Raw genomic sequence first — 24,249 nt, 5'->3', positions numbered from 1 at the left:
CTAGCCATCCTGTCGTGAATCATCCACAATCGGTCTGCAAACTAGGATGTGCTCCCAGACCCAAATATACAAAACTAGAACGCTTGTCGCCATACTCTTCGCCCCTCTATAGGTGATCCCATGCATCTCATGGTATATATTCACGAGTAAGCCTGAACCCCAACCTAATCTGACTGGATGAATAAGCAATCTCTCCAGCATCCTACCCCATCCACATAAGAACCCCTGTTGTCCCCTATCAGACATCACGAAGCAACCAATAATGCTAGCCAAAACGCACGCCAAAGGGAATTGTGCTCCATACCTGCTCAATAGATCATCCCAAGTGATATCTCGATTCAAGATAGTGCCATCCTGAAATATGCGTCTCAGTGCCTCAATGCCTTGTCGTGGAGTCGCATCATAATCAACCTTATCTCCAACAAATGGTATCCTCATAATATTGTAAACATCCTCAAGAGTGATAGTCATCTCCCCAGTCGACAGGTGGAAGGTGTTATGCTCGCTATGAAATTGCTCAACTAACACAGTCAACAATCCATGATTCACATGGATATCAGTCATCTGCAACAAGTATCCAAATCCACACGAACCGATGTGATCTCTCTGTGCATCTGATAAATCTCGCACTAATCTCATAATGGGTGGATATGTACATCTGAATTGAATATCTGGCAATTGAACCTACAAAATTGAACACAAAATCATCATTCTACGATCAAAGTTGAGCTAAGAATGTGTCAAAAATGCTAATGAATCCAAATTTAGAAGAATGAAATTCAAAATTTGATGTTTTGCGATCATTAAAAGCATACAATGTTTTCCATATGAGTAAGTACAAAAAAGCAACAACTCGTACAAGTAAATATTACGAGTTGTATGAGTAAAGTATCCTATATGACTTTCTATTCCACACAAGACGATAAAATGGTTACTGAAGAACACACTTGTACGATTCAAGAGTATACACCATACGACAAAACTAATGGCTTCATACAAGAAAATATTATGATAAAACGACTAGGGACGAACTAAAATGAAACTTTGCATGAAAAATTCAACAAAAATTCACAAAATGAGAAGTTGAATAGGCTTAAGATCGATCACTTAACACTGTTGGGTAGTTTTGAGGTTGATTATGTCATCTTTGGCGCTCTAATCGGTGATCTAGAACAGGAATTACCATTTTTCTCTAGGGAAGGTTTTTGAAATTTTGAACTTTGAGAGGTAAAAATGAATTGAAAATGACCCTTTCAACCCCTTATATAAGAGAAACCCTAATTTTCAAACTTGCTCTGATTGACACAAAATTTGTACTCTTAGCTAGATTAGCCATCCCGAGTCCAATTTCGGGATCGAAATTGAAATCTAACATCAATTTTCTAGTCAAATTTTTGCAACATTGACCACTTGACACTTTCATCTTCGCATCACTTTGCACTCAAATCTTTTCTGAATCAATTATGATCTCAAATTAATTCTCCAATCACTCGTCGTGCTCAGATTATCATCGATATATCATTTTATTAAATATAAATTGCCTAAAATCACTATGATCTCGCTATCTTTCGATTTCGCTCCTGAGGGGGCATACTTATTACGTCAACATTATCACTGATTACATCATCAAAAGTCAAGAATTTTTTCAAATCTTCATCTAAAGATGAGCATAAAATCTTTTCATTCAAAGATTAATCGAACTTTAGTCAATCTCTAGGGGCATATCAAATTTGTCCTCATCTGAATCAATCTTCAAATCGGTGTTCAGTTTCATCGCATCAAATCAAGCTGGACATTCTATTTCACTAATTGGTTCTTGTTCAATCAAGTTCGGAATTGGTTTTATCTCTTCGCTCAACCAATTCTAGTTCAATCAAGTTCTAGATTGGTGCTCGTTTCTTGATCCATCAAGTTCAAGAATGATATCTCGTTCTTCACTGGTCCTAAGTTCAATCAAGTTCAGGATCGACATCACTCTAATCTGTTCAACTTCATCGCTTCAAATCAAGCTGAACATCTCGCTCTTCATCGGTTTGTGATTCATCAAGTTCAAAACTGATATCTTTTCGACATCAACTATTCTTTGAATTGATGCGTTGCTCGCACATCGATTCAAAGAGGAGCAAATGTAATACCCTAAAAATGGTCACCTAAACCATGGGCCCCTAATCTTGGCTACATCACCAAGGTCCTAACCAAAGGTAATTAAATCAATCATGAGCACCTAATTAATTAATTTTTAAATCATCAATGTCACATGGCAAATAAATTATTCTATATTAATTAAATATTTATTTAATTAATTAATCATTCCAAGTAAATCATTTTAATCAATTATCCTATTTATTTAATTAAATATCCTATCATATTTAATTAATAAATCAATTTGCCATTAAATCATTAAAAAGGAATTAATTTGCAAAAAAGAATTAAATTTGAAAAAAAGGAATTAAATTGAAAAATCTCAGAAAAGCAATTAAATCAATTAAATATCAAAATTGAATAAAAATATGAAATAAATCAGTTTTTTATGATTTTATCTTAAATTTAGTTCAATTTCCTTTAAAGCTGAGAAAAGCAGCCAATCACATCAATTCACCTGGATTGTGCTTCCTCTTAAAGAATCTCTACCGCTCATCGTTAATCAAGCTCGACCATTGGTCTCTCTCTGGATTTTCTATAAATTTAGGCTCTCATCTCTTGTTCAAGACTACCCTGGAGATTTATTGTTATTATGGTGTTTTTGCTCTAGGATCATTGAGATTTTGTGCATTGAGAATATTACATCTTAGTTTATTGCATATTAGTTTAATCATGATTGCTTTAATTCATCTAGCTCAATATTCACTCATCTAGCTTAATCTTGCATCCATTTAGCTCAATTTTGTGCTCATATAGATTAAATCCTTCATTTAGGTGTCGTTTAGTCACTGGTGTTGCATAAAGAAATATGAGAGCAAGACTAAAACTCACATCTACTAGAAGGCAATATGTCACTTTGTAATGCTTTTATTATTCATTGATTATTGATTTACTAGCCATGCATCTAATGTCTTAATTGAAGTGTTGTGTATTCAAATAGAGATACAAGTCCACTTTTCACACACACAAGAGACAGAGAGAGCAGTACAGAGGAGGAGATCAAAGATCCTCCCTCCACCAGTTATACGTATAGGGGTAGCAGGTACCTCTTCTCTGGCACCTAGTTAGATTTGAGTGCCCTTGTAGCAGCATTATGCATAGATCAAGGCATTAAAGGTCTTTGTCCAGCGGTTACAGGCACATGTGGCACAGGAGCAGAGCCAAATTGCAGCACAACAGAGACAAATTGCCCAGTTGCAGATAAAGAGGGATACCACACTAGAGTGGCAGGGTCGAGTGGAGGCTTTGGTCGACCGTTTAGACAAAGAAACAGTAGGAGCCCCGCTCAGAGACACTTTGAGAGAGATCCAATATTCAGCCAAATATGTCAAGTACTATAGTCAATTATATGAGGATTTGGTCCCTCGAGAGAAGAGATCACCTAGCTACGTAGCTGTGGTCGCTACTAGATTAGGACCTAGTCATACCAGGACTGACAGCAGGGGTGTGACATGGCCATTATGACAAGACCCACCTGGCAAAGATCCTGGGGAAGGAACATTTGGTGGTGACACAGGTGCTGCGAGACCTTCTGCATTTGGAGGCAGTCATGCCTGATTGTACTATTTATGATATAGATCTTTTTTTTTCATGTATCCTATATACAAACATGATATCATTTGTATACTTGACCTTGATTTGAGATTTATATGAGATGCGTAGAGATTTTCCTTGGTTCCATATGTGATGGTTATACATGATGATGCATTTTTAGATGATGATGATTATGGATGATTATGATTTCTATTTATTTGCTTACAAATGTTTATATGTGATGACTCCTGTATATGATGTTGTGGATGATTTCATGATGATGTTACATGGTCTGCATGATTTGATGTATATGTTGATATATGAAGATGATGATTTTATAAATGATTCTATGTTTATGGTTGCAGATGGTGTTAATGTGGTGTGTGCTTTCTTTTTTATAAGTATTTTTATGGTGATGTGATCTATATGTTTTGAAGGTGATATACCCCTATATGATGATGTGTTATGTGTTGCGATGCAGTGGTGATTACATGGGAAATGCACTTATGTGATGTTGTCGAAATGCAAAATAAATGTAAATGATGAATCTTGGTAAATGCCTCTAATAATGATATACAATTGTTTGTATTCTAATGATGAGGATGATAATGATAATGATATGTTACTTTAAATGCAAAATTGATGTGTGTTATGTTGCTAAATGAAATGATATTATGATGATAATGAGAAATAAATGTAACTATATATGAATGTTATTAATATGAAATCTTTTTATGCAATCTAATTATACAATGTTGTCATTTTGTTAGCCAATAGTTTGTGCTCCTTTTGTCATCATTGAGCTTTTGAAATGTTGGAAGTCAATACAAACATCAATGGTATAATTGAACCAAGATGACCTGAGTACAAATTATATGGATTTTGATATTGCAAAATGACACAAGCGTCGAGGTATAATTAAACCAAGATGACCTGAGTGTTGTTTGTGTAAAACAAACAAGATTCAATCATTGAGCATATTCAAAATGTGAAATGTCTTCAATGATATGTTTCCAATTATGTCTTGGGACAAATTTCCATAGTACTAATGATCGACTTAGAGATAGAAAACAAAGAAAATATCAAACTCGTTCCTTGATTCTCTAGTTGAAGACATCCTTGAGTTGCTTCAGAGATCTGACAATCCAAAAATCAAGATACAAATAGTCAAATCTCATGCTAAAGTAATCAAACCATGATTCAGAATAGATCATCCATCGTGTTTCATTCTGTACCGATCCGGAAGTTGAGTCTCATCACTGGTTTGAAATGTTTTTTTCAAATGTTCCATATTGTGTTGCATTTGGCATCAAATGTTTTGATGTTCATCATTGATTTTCATGACCTTTGTTTGTGAGATATATCTGTGTTCATGCGGTTGTTGCTTGTTTTAAACTCAAAAGGTGAATTACCCCCGATGAGGTCAAAATTTTGCCCCCAACCCTGGACACAACTGTTGATATAGATATATACACTGATTACCAAGCCATGGTGATATATTATATAGGTAAAATATTATAGACAATGAAGGACAGTGACTACGCTAAGTGTGTCCAAGATTGAACTGCATTAAAGAGCTATGTCGACTGATGGCCTAGATGAAATGGATGCAAAAGGGTATGATATATGTACTGATAGATAGAAAATGCAATCTATTAAAAATAGTCATTGTTGCCAGGTTTTCACTTCTTGCTTTTATTGCCCTTTTTTTTATAATTTATTTTTTGTAATTTTCTTGATTTTTCTCTTCTTGTTTTTTATTTGTTTTGTTGCTTTTTCATGCATTAGATGACTTAGGTGTAAAATTTCTTGAGATGAATGCGGTTGATAGGTTCATCAAACAAGTCTCCTTTTGATGTAGATAACTGATATGCCCCTTATCTAGAGGCCGATATGATGATGAAAGGACCCAACCAGTTTGGTTCAAACTTGCCTTTCTTTTCTCGATCCTGTTGATTGCGGGGATTTTCCTTAAATACAAATCACTAATTTGAAATGCCCTTGGTTTTACCCTATGGTTGTAGCTCCTACACATGCGTTGCTGGTATGCTTTGAGGTGATCAAAAGCATGTTGACAACACTCATCCAACAACTCTAATTCTTGCAGTCGGTTTACTCTCTACTCCTCATCTGGAATGAGTCCTTTCAGTGACACTCTGAGTGATGGAATTTCGACCTCAATGGGTGAAATGGTCTATGATCCATATACAAGTGAGTATGGTGTGACTCTTTTTGGTGTGTGGATGCTAGTTTGGTATGCCCATAAGGTGGGATTCAACTGAATATGCTAATCACGACTAGCATCGTTCATTGTTTTCTTTAGGATTTTCAGAATAATTTTGTTTGAAGCCTCTGCTTGGCCATTCCCCTGAGGATAATAAGGTGTGGAGAAGCGATGCTGGATATAGAATCTGTCGCAAAGTTCCTGCACATCTTGATTTTTTAAGGGTCTATCATTATCAGTGATAATGGAACTGGGGATGCCATACTGACAAATAAGATAAATCAGGATGAAGGAAGATATTTGTTTGTCGACAACAGTAGTCAAGGGAACAACTTAAACCCATTTTGTAAAATACTCAGTGGATGTGAGTATGAACTTGTGTCCATTAGATGAGGAGGGATGGACCTTACTAACGAGGTCAAGTCTTCACTGACAAAAAGGCCATGATGTAGTGAATGGTTGCAACTCTTGTTGTGTCGGTGCATGTATAAGATTGTCATGGATTTGACATATCAAACATTTTTTGATAAATGTGTAGGATTCTTTTTCCATGGTTAGCCAATAATACCCCATCCTTCGAAGTTTCTTGGCTAGAGTAGGACCACTTGAATGTGTTCCATAAATACCTTCATGTAGTTTTTGTAAGGTGGTTTCAGATTCGTTACAATCAAGACACGGAAGGAGAGTACCATCAAGACCTCATCTATAAAGTGTATCAATAGTTAGGGTATAACGAGTTGCTTAACATATAAAGTTGTGTTTCTAGTTTTTAGATAGATCTGGTGGAAGGGTATTATCTTTTAGGTAGGCATAGATATTTCCATAGAGTGGTGAGTAAGAACCGACTAGGTGGCATATGACCTGGGATTCAAGATTGTCGTGAGCAGGGAAAAACAATTGCTTTACTAGGAACTCACAACGACTCTATTTTTCTGGTATTTGTAGGAGTGAGGCAATGGTTGCCATGGCATCTGCAACTTTGTTATCAAGCTTGGGGATCTGTTCAAATTTGATATCCATAAAGTATTTCTTGAAGTCGTCCACCATTCTTTTGTATGGAATCAACTTGTCATCCTTTGTTTGATAGTCATCATTTACCTGATTGATGACTAATTGAGAGTTGCCAAAGACTTGTAATTATGCGATCTTCATTTCTACTACCACTTTGATTCCTATGACTAGGGATTCATACTTAGCTATGTTGTTTTTGCAAGGGAACATTAACCTGTAAGATCTTGGGATGGTGTGTCCTTGTGGAGTGACGAATAGGATGCCGACACATGATCCATGTTGTGTGTATGATCCATCAAAGTACAAAATCCATGGTTGTGTTGTGATGGTCAAGACATCTGCATCGGGAAATTCAACATGCATCAAATGATTATCTTGTAATGGTGCTTCTGCCAACTAATCTGCTATAGATTGACCTTTGATTTCTCTTCTCTCTATATACTGAATGTCAAACTCGCTCAAAATCATCACCCATTTAGCTAGTCTTCTTGTTAAAGAAGCTTTACTGAGTAGATACTTTAATGGGTCTATTTTTTCTTTTAGCTTGATTGTGTGAGCAAGCATAGAGTGTCAAAACTTATGGGAAGCAAACACCACAGCTAAACAAGATTTTTCAATGAAGGTATAGTTGAGCTCATAGCCATTCAATGTTCTGTTGATGTAGTAGATCACTCTTTCTTTGCGTATTGAATCTTCTTGTGCTAACAAAGCTCTTAGAGATACCTGTGTGGCTGATATGTAGATAAGTAGAGGTTTGTCTGCTAGTGGTGGCACCAATATGGGTGGATTCATCAGGTGTTGCTTTAATTGGTGGAATGATTTTGCACATCTGTCCACCCATCTGAAAGGAACATTCTTGTGGAGTAGGTGAGTGAAAGGGAGGCACTTGTTGGCTAATTGAGCAATGAATCTTCTGATGGATCATAGTCGTCCCTACAAAGATCTTTACTGACTGATATTTTGAGGAGGTGGCATCTCCATGATTGCTTGTACTTTTGCAGGATCTACCTCAATGCCCTTTTCTGATACTATGTATACCAATAGTTTTCCGAATGTTACACCAAACACACATTTTTTTGGGTTTAGCTGCACATTGAATTGTTCTAGCCTTTGAAAGATTTTGTCAAGAATCTCCAGATGTTCTTCTCTCGTAAATGATTTGGCTAATAGGTCATCTACATAGTCTTCCATGAATGTGTGCATCATATCATGAGAGATTGTGGTCATTGCTCGTTGATAGGTCGCTCCTGCATTCTCTAAGCCAAAAGGCATGACATTCCAGCAGTGGGTACCCCATGGACATGTAAATGTCATTTTATCTTGGTCTTCTGGAGCTATTTTGATTCGATTATGGCCCGATAAACTGCCCATAAGTGATAACATGACATGTCCTACTATTAAATCTATGATTGTGTCAATGCTGGGTAAAGGAAAATCATCCTTAGGGCAATCCTTGTTCATATCTCTGAAGTCGATGCATATCCTGATACTTTTGTCAGGTTTTGAAATAGGTACTATGTTAGAGATCCATTCTGCATAGTCAATTGGTCAAATAAAACCAACATGTAATAGTTTCTTTAATTCTGCTTTAAATAGCAGTGCCAAATGTGGATTCATTTTTCTCAACTTCTGTTTGACAGGCTTAGCTCCTAAGCTATGGATAAATGGTGCATGATTAAATCTGGATCTACTCCCGGCATATATGCATACGACCAAGCAAAGTTGATTTGCTTTTCTTTGAAAAACTTTTTGAAACTTGGTTTCTCTTGATTTGTTAAGGATGCAACCAAATGCAAAGTCTTTGCTATTTCTGTTGTGTCCATATTTACTGATTGCATTGGCTCAATCAATATTGGTGATCTCTCCTAAGAGTTCTCAGGAAGAGTGTCAAGTCTTTCATCTGTCAATGCCTCAAAGAGGTTTTCACCATTGGATACGTCCTTTTTATTTACTTTTTTTGTGATCTAATATTGCCATTAGATGGTTTTCACCATCAGATCATTTTTGTGTTTTATTTGTTTTGTGACTGAAAGACTTGGCACTCCCTTGGTTGAAGATATCGTTATGATTTTTGCTGGTTGAGCATGTTTCGGGGTTTACTGAATAGAGGTAATGGACAACAGTGTCATCATCTGCGAAGATAGGTATATTGAGTTGTTTAGGTTGTTCCCAGTCTATGAGTTTAGGATATACGAGGGGTAAGGAATTGTTAGGTGGATTAAGGTCTATTTTTGTAAGGGTCATGATAGAGACATTGTCAAAGTTATCAATAAGATCAAGGCCTATGATGGCATTCTCCTCGGGATTGCCCATTTCGTATTGGATCTGCTCATTCTCACTAGCATCATAGATATGTTGTGGTCCAAATTCAAATAATCAAGATCTTGAGCCTTCTCCTTCACAAAGTAAGGGCATATAGGTATGAACTACATCTATATCAATGTCTTCGGTTAAATAAGAGCGAGTATCCCATTCCCACTCATTTGAGTCTGTGTCAAACTTATCTTGTAGTTTATAGAATTGCTCATAGAAATTTTGAGTCGCTTCTACTTTTCGAATGGCAAATGCTTTTTGTTGTGCACATTCCTCCTCTTTCCGCTTTTGGATTGGTTTTTTTGCTTCTGGTTGTTGTGCAATTTCTTGTTTTTGTTATTGTTGTCGTACAGATTCTTGTTGTCGATACAGTTGCCTGTAGACTGGAATATCCTAACCAAAGCCTATCCCTAATTTATCTTTAGCACTTTGAGTAGGAAGATGTATGGATTCCAGAATACCTTCTTTTCTTTTGCCAATAGGACCTTTTCCTATATATCCGATCTTTTGCATGATCCTGAATCCATTGCCATATTTCTCTGTTGGAATTGTGATACTTAACATTGTTGCTCATGTGTCCTTGTCGTCCTTGTATAACCAGTTCAAGACATCCTTGTCTTCTGTTTCATCTGCTAGTGTTCCCGCTTGAATAAACATACCATCAAAGAGTTTAATGGGATGTGAAGATTTTTACTTGGATGTTGATGGTTGTCCATGAGACCTTGGTGAAATTGACAATTGTGATAGACATAAGGATGGTTCAAAAGAGTATTCTCCCATGCCTTTGTCCTTTAACTTCAAATTTTTCATAAAATCTGTGGATAGAGGTTTGCGTTGGTCTTTATTGTTTGATGATGTGGAAGCGAGAGCTTCCCTATTATGTGGTACAAGGACATTCTAAGTTGCTTTGAGATTACTGCAACACTGAAAAGGATCAGTGTCTGCTGAGATGGAAATCACTTGTCCATCATACAATAATTTTAGGTACTGGTGGTATGTAGATGGTACTACCTGCATTTCATGGATCCAAGGATGACCCAAGAGTATGTTGTAAGACAAGTCTATGTACAAGACTTGACAAAGAGTGTCCCTTTGAACTGGTCCTTTTGATGATCTTTATTCGTCATCGTATGCTTTTATTGTTATCTTTTTCCTAGGATCAATGGCTATTTTTGTGAAACCCAATGCATGGATAAGTTTCAGAGTAAAAATATTTTGGTTGACTCCTCCATTTATTAGTGTGAGATGTGGACCAGCTCTGATACCATGTGAGATTTTGCCAAGATCAAGAGGCAATGGAAAGCACAAATAAGAGAGACAAAATATATGATAGAAATAAACTATATTCTATCAAGATAAAAATACTAATCAACTGAATCATCAATCGTTCGTTACATACAATGAATATGAGCCTACTTATATAGGCAAGGCTATATGGATATGTGAGCACACAAACATGACATGTGGCTCAATAAGAAATAAGGGTAGGTAGGAAATCGGTGTTGGTAGGTAGGAGAAACAATATAATATTCCACATGAGGTGGATCACCCACTGGAGGTAGAATTATCACTCCACAATAAGTGGATGTGATAAAGAAGTAACAAGATCAACACCATAAAAGGTGGAATTTCTCCTACACACACTATCCCAATGTGGCACAAACACCCAAGTGTCTCATACCCAAACTACTATGAAATGCATTTCCTAAGTAAACTTAAGTATAGTGTAATAATATCCAAGATGAATAATTATTTACACCAACACCCCCCCTTAAGTGCAACTTAGGGGAATGCACTTAAGTCTACAATGCAACTAAGAAATGCAAGATGGGTCTCGGCTACGAGGCCATGTTAGGTACCCATATACAAATGCGAATGCATGAAAACCAATGCAAAGAAATCTCTCACAAAGCGGGGAAAGATAGAAAAACCCAATGGGAAAAAACCTTCCCCCAAAAGAGAGATGAAAACTAGATACAAAGAACTTTCATAGAAGTATGTTAAGAACAAAACCCCATGTGAGGAAAAAGTCCCCCCCATATGAGAGAAGAAGAAGAGAGACTAGGAAGCCCCCCCTCAATCTGGAATCTACACCAATGATAGAAGCTCGAAGATGAATGAAGAAACTGCTCCATGAATGTCGAACCACGTTCCTCCCCTTAAGAAGAAACAAAACCAAAGTTGTATCCATAAAGTCTCCCCAACAATGAAAGGAAGATGCAGAAAAAATACTCGTGATGAAAGGAATCTCTGAAAACTGCTCAAGTGTCCCCATGTCGATGCTGAAAGGTACCCCCTCCAAAGGTGGTAAACTATGCCACACTACTGAAAAAGGCACTCCAAGATCTAGTGGAGATGAATGTAGAACAATATCCAAAGACTCATATGTCTTGCCAAAAGATAAAGAGACCTCCTCCAAGTGTTGTACAAAAGTATCCACAATCATGTCAACCTCTAAAGATTGATCATGTAGAGAATGCACAAGAGGGTTAAAGTGATCCCTTGCAACAATCAAAGAAGGATCATCTTCATCAAAAAGAAGATGAATATCATCAATGGTGTCTCCCAAATCTACAATGTAGGACTCCACAAACAAACCTGCAATGTCTGTCAAGTAGGCATCCCAATCAACTGAAGTTGGAAGACATGAAATATCCTGCTGGACTAAATCATAAGGAGGCAAAATTGTCACACTAGCTGCATCATCAGGTGCAATAGGTGGTGTGATATCAATAGAAGGAGATGAAATGAAAGGCTCAAGAATGGGGTCAAATGTGAGAATCCCCAAGTTCAAATTCCCAAAGTTCTCCTCAAAATTTGAATCATCAACATAGGAAGAACCAACCTTATTAATAGGACCAAAATTTGAAAAAGAGTACAACCGAGATGCATGATCAACCACCCCAGTCGCAATGATAGCTCCACTCTCCAAGTCTCTAATGATAACTGAATCAGGTGTGAACTCCACAATTTTCCTAGTTGCCCCATCTGTGATTTGATAGATGGAAAGAAGACAACACATCATTGAAGGAGTTATCCCCAATGGCAATAGATCCTTTCCCAATCACATCCATGTATGTATGATTGCCCATCAAAATCTGTGGCATGTGGCAAGGCTCAAATGTAGAAAACATAGATTGCAAAGATTCCATATGATGAGAAGCCCTTGAATCTAGAAGCCATCTCCCTGAATCATGACTTGTAGTAGCACAAAGAGCTTGTCCCTTTCCTTTATCTATCCCAAAAGAGTGATTCTTTCCTTTATCCTTGGAAGAAGAAGCCGATGTAGACATTCTAGAAGGTAGGTTGATTCTATTCTTCTCAAGAAGATTCTTCAACTCATCAATATCCTTCTTATAACAATGATGTTCATCATGTCCTGACTTCTTGCAATATCCACAAAAAAGATTGTCCTTATATGATTTCCTCTTAGGTGAGAATGGTGAATCACCTTATTGTGGAGAGGAAGATTGTGCTCCATCTTGTTGTGGTTTAGAATTAGGTTGCTTTTGATTCTTGCCTTGTCCTTGATTACTTTGATTCCCTTTGTTAGCCACCAAAGCTTGTGACTTTGAAGATTTGAGAATCCCCATCGTGGTCAACTTAGATTGCTCAAGTATCAACATCTCCGTGAATGAATCAAATGAGGGAGAAGTGTATGAGGAACCTTGAGCTAACCTATGGGTGTGAAAGCTAGATACAAAAGTTGCATACTCTGAAGGAAGCTTGTCCAACAAGTTATAAACCAATTGAGCATCCTTTTTGTCAATTCCACAATCCTTTAGCTTTGCTCTTAGCTCAGTTGCTTTTGTGACATAATCTTGGATTGTATCAAAATCCCTGGGATCCAAAGTTGTGAGTTCACTATCAAGCTTGTAGCCCTTAATCTCATCAAGTTGACCATACAATTTCTTAAAAATATCTCAAGCCTCTTTAATTGTTGTACACTTATCAATGTGAAAAATGAGGTCATCTGATACATACTTTCTAAGAGTTCCAAGTGCCATAGCATTCTTAGTAAGCCATTCAATTTGAGCATTAGGATTAGACTTAGGATCAGGTGGTGCTGTAATAGTTTCATTTACATAATGAATGAGTCCTTTTTCTATTAGTTTACTCCATGCCTTAATTTTCCATGATGCATAATTATGAGGAGTTAAAAGTGGAAATTTAGGAGAACCCATAGCACCAAAATGAAAAAACACAAGATAGAGAGAGGCACAATCACACAAGACACCCCCCCCAAATACTCAATCAAGAAATCCCTCCAAAATGGTGATTTTGGAACTTTATACTTAGTGTGTATACAATGGACCACTTGCAAAACAAGGCAAAGTGGACTTCTGATTTCAATTTACAACTTCTCAAAATGAGATCTAAGAGACTTCAACAAATACTGCTAATGATCTAAACTAAGATCCAAGCAAAATGCAAGTACCAAATATGCCAAAAATGGCCAAATACAAAAGGTACAGTTTCTAATTAAAATCATTGCAAACAGATGGCAAATTATGAAAGTAGATGAAAAAATATGCACTTAAAAAAAAAACGGCACCTGAAAAGGAGTTCATATGAGCCCAAAGGAAGCCTCTAAAGTTGTAAAAATCAGGATTTCAGGATTTTCAAAAAACCTGTATCCAAAAATCAGAAAAATCCTACACCACTATACAGATCACAAAATTCTACCCCAAAACAAAAAAAATTGCTCGAAAAAACGAGTCCAGATGAGTGAGATATTGCTATTTGAAAATTGCCTGCAAAATTATAATTTCTGGAAAATTTCCGTCGCAGCGTCAAACTTCCTCTAGATTTGGCCTCCGAAGTCCGATTTGGATGAAAGAAAAGGCAAAACTGACTTTCTTGGACCTCCTAAATCCAATGGTAACTTTAGATTTGACCCATCGAGCTTCAATAATAACTTTCAATAGAAAACTCCAAAATACACAATACAAAATAGCATCAATTTCTCTCAATTAGCAAACCAATGACACTCTAATGGCTCTGATACCATGTGAGACGTGGACCAGTTTTGATACCATGTGATATTTTGACAAGATCAAGAAGCAATGGAAAACACAAATAAGAGAGACAGAATGTATGATAGAAATAAACTGTATTCTATCAAGATGAAAATACTGATCAATTGGATCATCAATCGTTCGTTACATATAATGAATATGAGCCTGCTTATATAGGCAAGGCTATATGGATATGTGAGCACACAAACATGACATGTGGCTCAATAAGAAACAAGGGTAGGTAGGAAATAGGTGTGGGTAGGTAGGAGAAACAAAATAATATTCCACATGAGGTGGATCACCCACTGGAGGTGGAATTATCACTCCACAATAAGTGGATATGATAAAGAAGTAACAAGATCAACACCATAAAAGGTGGAATTTCTCCTACACACACTATCCCAATGTGGCACAAACACCCAAGTGTCTCATACCCAAACTACTATGAAATGCATTTCCTAAGTAAACTTAAGTATAGTGTAATAATATCCAAGATAAATAATTATTTACACCAACAATTAGTACATGTTTCACTTGATGTTTATAAACCAGGACTTCAATATGGAGTCGAGTATTATATGGATGACTCAAAGAGATTTTATCATGTTAAAAAAATGACAGATTATGAGGCATGGTTAAATGCCCCACCGTGGCTTGAAATCAATCAATATCCAAGTTATTTGGAATCGTAGTGTCAACAAGGGCTTTCTCTAGAATATCCTTGTGTGCTGGTGAGATCTTGAGAAGCTTTAATATTGATATGTGGGCTGGTGTTTTCTATAACTGATCTACTGGGCTATATTGCTCTTTCAGAGGAGTGGTCACTTTGCAAGTGTTTCCATTCTATATATACTTGGATTAGGTCCATGTAGTTACATTTACCGAGACTTGCTCTTGCTTCTCCTTGATTTTAATGACATTGATTTGATTGTCATATGCCGATGTGATTAATGATGTTGTTGTATACATGATTTATACGAGCCCCCTTGTTGTTTGAGGATGATGATTCTCCTTTGTCATAATTAGGAAGTGGATTCTTGAATGCTTCATGATCATTATTAGTTTTATGTCCATCCACTGTTATAATACCTTTGTCAAGTAAATCTTGAACTAATTTATTCAATCTTAGGCGATCATTTGTTCGATGACCTTTACTTCAATGATACTCACAATGATGTGTGTCATTCCACCATGGTGGTTTAACTTGTGGTTCAAAATCTCTTGTATTTGGTAATGTAATGATTTTGTTTGCCAAAAGTTCCTTGAATGTTGATTCAAGTTATTGTCCCAAAGGTGTGAATTTGCTTCAATATGGTGCAGGGGATGGCTTTGGTTTGTTGTTTTCTGGATTTTTGATTGGTGTAGTTCCTAACAAGTTCAATACTGGTTGTTTTTGTTTTATGTTATAAATGTCAACTACACTATCATTGACGATGTTCTTGTTTCTCATCCATAATTTGGACTTATCGGCATTGTTGTTGGTATTATTGTTATTGTGGTTATAGTTGTTTGAAAAAATGGTACCTTCCTTAGAGAATTTTAAGATTCCCCTTTTAATCAAGGTTTCTTCGATTTTGATGTATTGTTATTGATCAACTTTTGGAAGCTAGGTGGACATTGCAATTGGATTCGATAACACATTTCACTACTAAGATTGTCCATAAAGATATCCATCCTTTCCTTTTCAGGTATCATGCGGGGGCATCTAGAAATCAATCTTCTCCATCTTTGTAGGAATGTCATGAATGGTTCATTGTTTTTTTGTTTGGTATTACAAAGGTCGAGCATGGTTATCTCATGTTGGATATTGTAAGAGTATTATGATATGAATTTGTTTAATAACCCTTCAAATGATCTTGGGTCCAGTGAGAGTTTTGAGAGCCATTCCATAGTTTGTCCCCCTAGACTTCTTGGAAACAATCTCACTATATAAGTGTCATTATGTGCGAATTCCAAACTCATGGCACAAATTTCCCTTACATGATCTTGGGATTCAGTTGCGCCATTATAATTGTAATATTTGGAAATGTCACAATTGGGTGGAAATGGTATCATGTTCAAGTGTCAATCAAAGGGGTAGTGGAAAATATCCTCTAAGGAATATCTTTTTGTTGTCCCTTGTTGCATGTCTTGCATTTGTTGTGTCAATGCATTCAAGGGCTCATTATCATCCTGGTTATTATGGTGATGTGTTCTTAGTTATTCTCTTGTTTCATGATGTGTTCTTGGTTCCTCATTATTATCCTTGTCGTTGGTATTATATTGTATGTTCTTAGCTCCTCTTTTGTTTCATGATTTTGTTGTGCTAGTTGATCCATATCAAAATCCGCAGGGATCTTAACGCTTTTGCTTGCTAGCATGAGAAAGTATTTTTGCTTGTTGGATTCGATGAGTTTTTCTATGAGTTTCTAGAAACCAGGGTTTTCTTGGGCTGCTTGAATTAGTTCCTCAGTGATTTTGTCTTCACCAGTATCAAAGAAAGGGTTTGTTCTTCTAGATCCCATGACCAGTTGTGATTGTAATTCTTGTTCTCTACACTTTTGAGCTCGAGTTACAATTGGCATGTGAATTAGCTGCGTAAAACTTGCTTCAATAAGTGATTGGATCCTCAAGTAGATAAGCCAAATTTATATTTCCTCCTTTGTTGGGATGTTGTGATAGTGCAAATCTTTGTTCAAAGGCAGAAGTTTTTAGGGACTCTTTGTTAAATTCAGTCCCATGACCACGTGAGTAATTTTGAAATCGATATAGGAATGTCCGATGTTTTAGCAAAAGTTTGTAGTTTATATAAAGAAACTCTCTTCTCTTCAAGATTGTCTCTTGACTAGGCCTATTTCTCTTCAAATCAGTTTTCTAACGAAGATTCTTCTTCTTTAAGTTTTAAGGGGTGGTCATACAAGTGATCAAAGTTCCTATTTTGGATAGGTTGTTTTGAGAATAAAATACTTTTTTTTGACATCCAAGCTTACTAAGTCGAGTAGAGGGTTTTGATATTCCCCTATTGATATGACTAAGTATGTCAAAAGATTTGATGAAGTTTCCTGATGAAGGATGATATATCTTGATTTAGAAACTAGATTGTCTTGACCAACTTGGATAATCTAGCTAAGTATTTGATGTTGATTTTTTTGTTGAACTTTGAAACTTAGATCACTAGTTGATATCCTCTGATTTTTCTTGAAGAAATCCATTCTATGAATTTTGGATATGAGAGAAGAGCTAAAAGGGTATCTAAAAATGATGTCAATTTTTTGAAAAAGTATCATAATCTTCTCTCTGTTTGAGACAAAATTTCTTACTATGCACTAAAACATGCAGGGTATGCGCTAGATTATGAGTTAAATGCGCTACTCTGAGCTACCAATGCAATAAGTTGTCCTTCCAATGCACTAATCTTTGTTGTTTATGCGCTAACTGGTGAATTGAAGTTTTGAAAATTTGTTTTGGGACTCATGCACTATTGTTTGATTTGGATGAGCTAATGTTTACTTCTCAAGCGCTAACCTGTAAATAGTATGCGCTACAATGATGATTCAATGCGCTAATCTGAACTGTTTATGTGCTAAGCTGTGCTGAAGTTGAAAATTTTATAAATTGACTTGTGTTTGTGAAAATTTTGTTTGTTTTGATGGATGATCTTGTAAAAATGACTTGAAAGCACAATAGCAAGTAAAAAGACAGTTTGTATAGTCTAAACAAAGAGTGTCTGTTCAATAGGATTTTTTTTGAATCCCTTTTTGTTTTCACTAGTTTGAACAAGAAATACACACCAACCAAACTCTCTTAATCTCAAAGGTCATTTAAAATATCAATAGCCCACACTTGATACTCCATTAGCTCAAACAACCCTGTCACACCCTAAGGTGCACCCTTTTTTTTTGCCTTTTGCCAGAAGTTGACCCAAAGAGAATTGCTTCTCAATTAGATCATTTTCTTGGGATATTTATGGTGAGTGTCTTGGGGACAGATTCTTCCCCACCCTTGCACTATGATATTATAAATGTTTGGCTAACTGACTCGGCGAGACTTCTAGTTCTAAGGTTTTTAGTAGGGCTTATGTTCCGTCTTCAGTGATTAACTCCCTCGGGAGGCTTCCCAACCTTTTAAACAAAGGCTTTACGTATCTCAAGGATACTAGGGGAAGGCTAATCGCTGAGAAAAACCGTTGAACATGATTTTCATCACATCCACATTTGATTATAGTGGGTTGGAATACTTGGCGTTAGTCGTTCCCCACTTAGGTTGTTCCCCTCTCACCTGCCTTATGGGCTTCTCGAGAGGGTAGGCCTACTAAAGGATTTATCTTAATTGCGAAAATTGAAGGAAAGCAAGTAAAATGATGAGTTTGTATTTTTGATCACCCAATTAAGGGGAGAGCATATAACTATCACCTTCGATTCATGAAAGACACTCTTTATTTTTAACCAAATATCGCAATGTTATATAAATGCTACTTTGGAAATTTGTTCCAAAAGACATGGTGTTGATTATATCCAAGATAGAAATTGTGAAAAGATAACAATTCTTGAACTCTGAAAATAAATCCTTGTCAACAAAATAAATCGCCAAAATGATAACAACGATTTCAATTTGAAAGCCCTCTAACATTGAAGTGGCTTGTTCTTTGTTACCAAAATCACAATGGTTTGTTCTTTTTAATCCTATTTGTTCCAAAAAGGAATTTTGTTTTTGTTCTTTTTAGTAACACCAAAATGAGTGTGATATAGTTTGCAAAAAGAAAATTTTGTTTGCTTGTTCTTTTTACCTTTTGCAAAATTGAAAATGATGTTCTTTTTAAAGCTTTCCAAAGGAAAATGATGTTCTTTTTATCCTTTTTGGAAAATGAAAATTTGTAACAAAAAAGAATAAAAAGACTAATATAAGTCCTTGAGTACCTGCAAAACAAATGTTAAAACTTGCAAAACCCGTTCAAATAGTCAGTTTGATATGGTGGCTTGACAAGCCTAATTTTTCCTTTCTATTTTACAAATCAGATTTATTTCCATGTTATGCGCTAAACAGAGAAATATATGCACTAAAAGATGGACCCTAAGCGCTATTTTGCAGACTCTATGCACTATACTAATAATTAGTTGCGCTGAACTGGCACTCGAGTGTGCTAAAAGAACATAATAGACCAGGCGTTAAGATGGGGTTGTGATGCACTATGACATCCTTCCTATGCACTGAAAAGTTAAACAAATGTGCTAAAGGATCTTGTGTATGTGCTAGAAGATCTTGTAGATGCGCTATTATGTGTTTCTAGCGTGAAATTGTCTTCAACTTGCATGCAAAAAATGATTTTAAAAATGGAGACGGCCCCCATGGTGAGCACAAAAATGTATGCGATATTTTAGTGTGATTAGTCAATCAATTTGAAACTAGAAACTAACATACCAATGAAACTTTTGAATATAAAGACCAAATAAGCTTAAACTGATTCAAAACAAGTTAATCTCCCAAGATGTATCTCATTGTTCTCTATCTCACAGGATTCCTCAAGTCAATGGTTGCTCTCAGATCATTGAGCAACTAACTTTTGGAATGACAACTCCAAGAACGAGTGATGATGGATGATGATCTACATGCAAGATGCACTTAAGATCTATATGATATGATAAACTTATTTAGATATGATTAGTTTATGCTATGATGAAGATAATGATATGGTAAAGAAACTAACAAGCTATGCTAACATGATTCATGATCAAAATGCTATGTTAATATGCTCCTAAATGATTAAAATGCTAATTATCAAAGAGACAGAAAATGCTTGATAAAAGTAGACTATAATCTGGATACATGAAACTTGGACATGAATAATGAAGGAAATGAGACCTATTTATAGAAGAAATGGGCAATTGGATGGCTAAGATTGAATAGTCTTAACAAGGGTTAGGATAGAAGGATACTCAATCCATGTTTACAATTTTCACCAATGAAATGGTGACAATTGTCAACATGAGATGGCTTGAGAGGAGAGAGAAGAGGCATTAAATGCCCGAGAAGACATGCTGGTCACCCTAGGGGGTAAGGTTAGCATTGAGTTATTGGATAATCCTTTTGTCCAAAGGATAAACTCTTGTGCAAGGGTTAATGGATAACCATGGTCAAAACAATGAATGCTTGAAGAGACCCATGGGTTAGAGAAGGGTTAAGTTAGAGAGAAAGTCTCTAACCAAGGGTTGAAGTTGAGTTAACCATTAATGGTTAATGAAGACTTTGGAGGTTAGCTTGTTGAAGACACAAAGCCTTTAATGGTTAATGAAGACTTTGAGGATTTTTGAGAAGTGGCCTTCTCGTAAGGAATGTGCAAATGCTTAAGCGGGGGATTAAGCTAATTGGGATGATTTAGAAGAATCTAGAAGATAATTAGTCATGCAAATGGATTTGTTAGGATAATGCAAGTGAGAGGATATTTTTGGATTTAATTTGAAATAAAATGATTTATTTAAAAAAGGTGGATTGCAACTTGCATTGGAAGGATATTTAAATAAATATTGATTTATTTAAATGGGAGAGAGATTTTGATTAAATGTAAATTTAATTAAATGGAAAGGGGGGCAAAATTAAATAAAAATGATTTATTTAATAGAGAATGTGGTCAATTGGATTAAATAAATTGAATAATTTATTTAATCAATAGAAGAATGCGGGGGGGATTAATTAAATATGATTTAATTAATAGAGGAATTGATTTTAATGGATTAAATAAACATTAAATATTTATTTAGTCAGATGGTCAGATTTATACGTCTACAATGACAATTTCCTTGGTCATCCATGGTTATGTACCATGAAAATTCCTCCCTTTAAATTGCATCAATGTTAAGATTTTTAGCATAAAAAAAAACTTATTTAATTTATCTATCCTTAACCATATATTAAATGCAATCCTTTGGAAACTAGGATACAAAGGCACTAGAACAAACAAGAAATAATAGAGACAATATGGACATTGAACCATAAGAGGCTAGACAACATCATGGTGTAGGCTATCAACTTGAAGAAATGACATGACGATTAAAGGAATGAGATGAAAACAAAATCACGAGATTTTACCTAGTGTATATCCTAGTGAAGCTTCTTTTTCATTTATTATTCATGATAATTATTATGGAATCAATTATGGTCTCTTAGCTCATTTATATTTTTAGGATTTAATTGTATAATTGGGGTGTTCTCATTAATTACCTTACATAATATGTATGCTATTATTATTCATGATACATTTTACATCCACACATACATACAAAGGAAGCTAATGCACATTTAAAACAAAAAAATGAATGTCATGCACCATCATCGAAAATATAACATCACATGTAGTATCAAACATCCAATGTAACTAGATAGTCCAACATAGATCATAGCATGTCTCATAATATAAATGACAATATTACAATACATAAAATACCAAAAAAATAATAATTAGAATCATGTGACAATGTCTTGAAGGGACATTCTCTAGATTATCACTCCTCCACCTCAATCCAGTTGTTATCGTGATTCCTCATCCTTAATCATGACCTTGATCAAGATTTGTCATGTACCATAGAGGTAACCTCATGAATCCATTTAACATATTCACATAACTCATTGATCTTGATCTAGTAATCTTTATTGATTACATGTTTAGAGTCCAAGTCTTGTGTCAAACTAGTAACAAATTTTATCGCTAGATGGTTTAGGCGTGGCTCACTAGGTCTCCCAATAAGCACTCTCTCTCTCTTGAGCATGTCCTACCCTACATACATGGCATCTAAGTTTGAGTAGACTTGAATTTGTGAAAGCATGACTTTATCTCACTTATCATGTGTGATTTCCCTCTTGGCCTCCATATCACTTCTATCGTGAACCAACTACCTTGCTCGCCATATAAAAAAAATGGAGAGAATAATCCATCACACACATAGTCTCAATCTATGTAATTGGTTAATATGAATTAGATGGGCTATATGATATGCTCAATAGTTAACAAAATAAGGGTAACTCACTCTATAACAGTCCTTAAAAATTTGTATCCATCATCATTCACATATAAATAATAGTAATAAAACCTTTCCAATAAACATTGATTAGGATTGGTTGTACTAGAGCAATATCCAATGCACCTCAAGGATCATCTCCTTCTACAATAATTGCTTTCTTTATGGCATGAAGAGGATAAAAAGACATTGGGATCTTTCCTACCATGTAGAAAAACTAAGTAGTACCTTCACATCATCATTGACCGACAACTATATCATGAGTTAACCTCATTGTCTTTGGTCCTAGATAGGTTAATAGATGTGCAACTATCTCTTTCTCTCCCACCAAAATGGAGATCGCCAATGTCAGTTGAACAATATAAGATCAGAGACACAATTTGTCCTTACCCAGACTATCTTAACTTATCTAAAAAAATAAAAAGCTCTATGGTTGTCAACTTCTTCCAAAAACAATTTAAATTAAAATAACTAAATGTAATCAAATTGAAACCTACCATCAACATCTAAGACCAACAAGAATTGTCCCTCCAAACAATATCAATCAACACCTATCAATTGAACCTCTACTTCAAGGGTTTGATTGAGTAATCTCGTAAGGTGTTTTTGTTAGCGTATTTTTTTTTAATGATGGTTCAAGCATATCCAAAAAGGCTTTTAACGTTTCATGACTTTGTGAAAAATTGAGTTGGTCAAAGCTATGTGGGTATGTGAGAGGAGGTAAGCTTTAAGAATTTTTAAAGCTGTGATATTTTCATAAGCCACATTGCATGTCCTTTTTATGGTGATCAAATATCAAAAGGAACACTTTGTCACGTTTGTTTCTCAAGGAAGTTTATTTAAGCTTTTTAACAAACTCATGTATATATTTTTCTTGGAGCCGGCATTCCAACCGAAAAAACGATATGTCGTAATCCAAAACATACATAAAACACATACATAACATAGCATGGAGACAAAGTGGATCCCGTTTTAAGGATGTTAAGATTGACAGAGCAAAAGAAGAAACGAAATTCGAGACAGGAGCAAAAGGGAATTTTAAATTGTTGCCACACAAGTCCCACCTAATGTAATTTTTAAATCTTTTAAATCGATTTTTTTTCTAGCTATGATTTTTTAATTATTTTTTTAATATATTATTCTTTTAATTTATTTTATATATCATTATCAATTGTGAATATATATTTTTAATTTTTTTTTTGTTTTATATATATATATTACAGTATATTATATTATTTATTTACAACTTTTTTTTTTTTATAATTAAATAGTTGTTAGGGGCAACACCTATTATATTAAATAAAAAAGTTTTAGTTACATACGAAGCTACTACTAGAATCCACCAACTGCTATTTCTGCATCCTTGCATACCACTACCTAGAACTAATTTTTTGCTAAGCCCATATCTTGCAAGATTGGGTGTACTAGAAAAAGATTATACAATGCATAAGGCAACCAAATGAAAAATATGTCATACACAATTCATACCTATAAATTTTTGCCCATAAAAGAAAAGGAGCTACAAACCTGCTACCTGTCAACTATATACACTATAATAGTTATACCAAGGTCATAATTCAAAAGGGCCTCAAACTATTTAAAACAAAAAATTTGGGGATTATATGCCTCTTGCCTACGCCTCTGCATCCTGGGTCGTGTTCTCCTCGTTCAAATTTTCTTCTAGTTCCTCCATCTTTTGTGCCAACACATCTCTTACCACCACATGACACTCCATTCCACAACCCACATGAGCTTCAAAATCCGTCATTTCGTCCACATTCGGTAGTTGTTCGAAGTCCACTCTTCTTCATGGTCCAAGCCCCAATCATTATCAGGTGCCTCTTCTCCATTCTCCAGAAGATCAATGTCTTGACAACCACTCAAACCCTTAGCTTCCACATAGCTCTTTTTCCAAGTGCTAGCAAAATCAAACAGAATGCTAGTGACCCGCAGGAAAAAAGTAATGTTGTGATCCTTCACATCCCACTCACCCACCAGTCTCTGTTGTTCTAGGGTCTGC

General features: G+C 35.5%; 1 protein-coding gene across 1 annotated transcript; it reads right to left on the bottom strand.

Annotated features, from left to right (window-relative positions):
* Positions 1 to 23,997, bottom strand: LOC131029872 (protein MAIN-LIKE 1-like). Its single transcript, XM_057960525.1, has 2 exons — positions 23,947 to 23,997; positions 1 to 684 (listed from the first exon to the last, which is right to left on the bottom strand). The coding sequence occupies exons 1-2, from the start codon at positions 23,995 to 23,997 to the stop codon at positions 1 to 3; spliced, it is 735 nt and encodes a 244-aa protein (XP_057816508.1).
* Positions 23,998 to 24,249: the final 252 nt, after the last annotated feature.

The sequence above is a fragment of the Cryptomeria japonica genome, chromosome 3 (assembly GCF_030272615.1).
Source record: "Cryptomeria japonica chromosome 3, Sugi_1.0, whole genome shotgun sequence".
NCBI lineage: Eukaryota > Viridiplantae > Streptophyta > Pinopsida > Cupressales > Cupressaceae > Cryptomeria > Cryptomeria japonica.
Note: the sequence above shows the minus strand (reverse complement) of the source record. Positions and strands in the feature narration are given on the sequence as shown.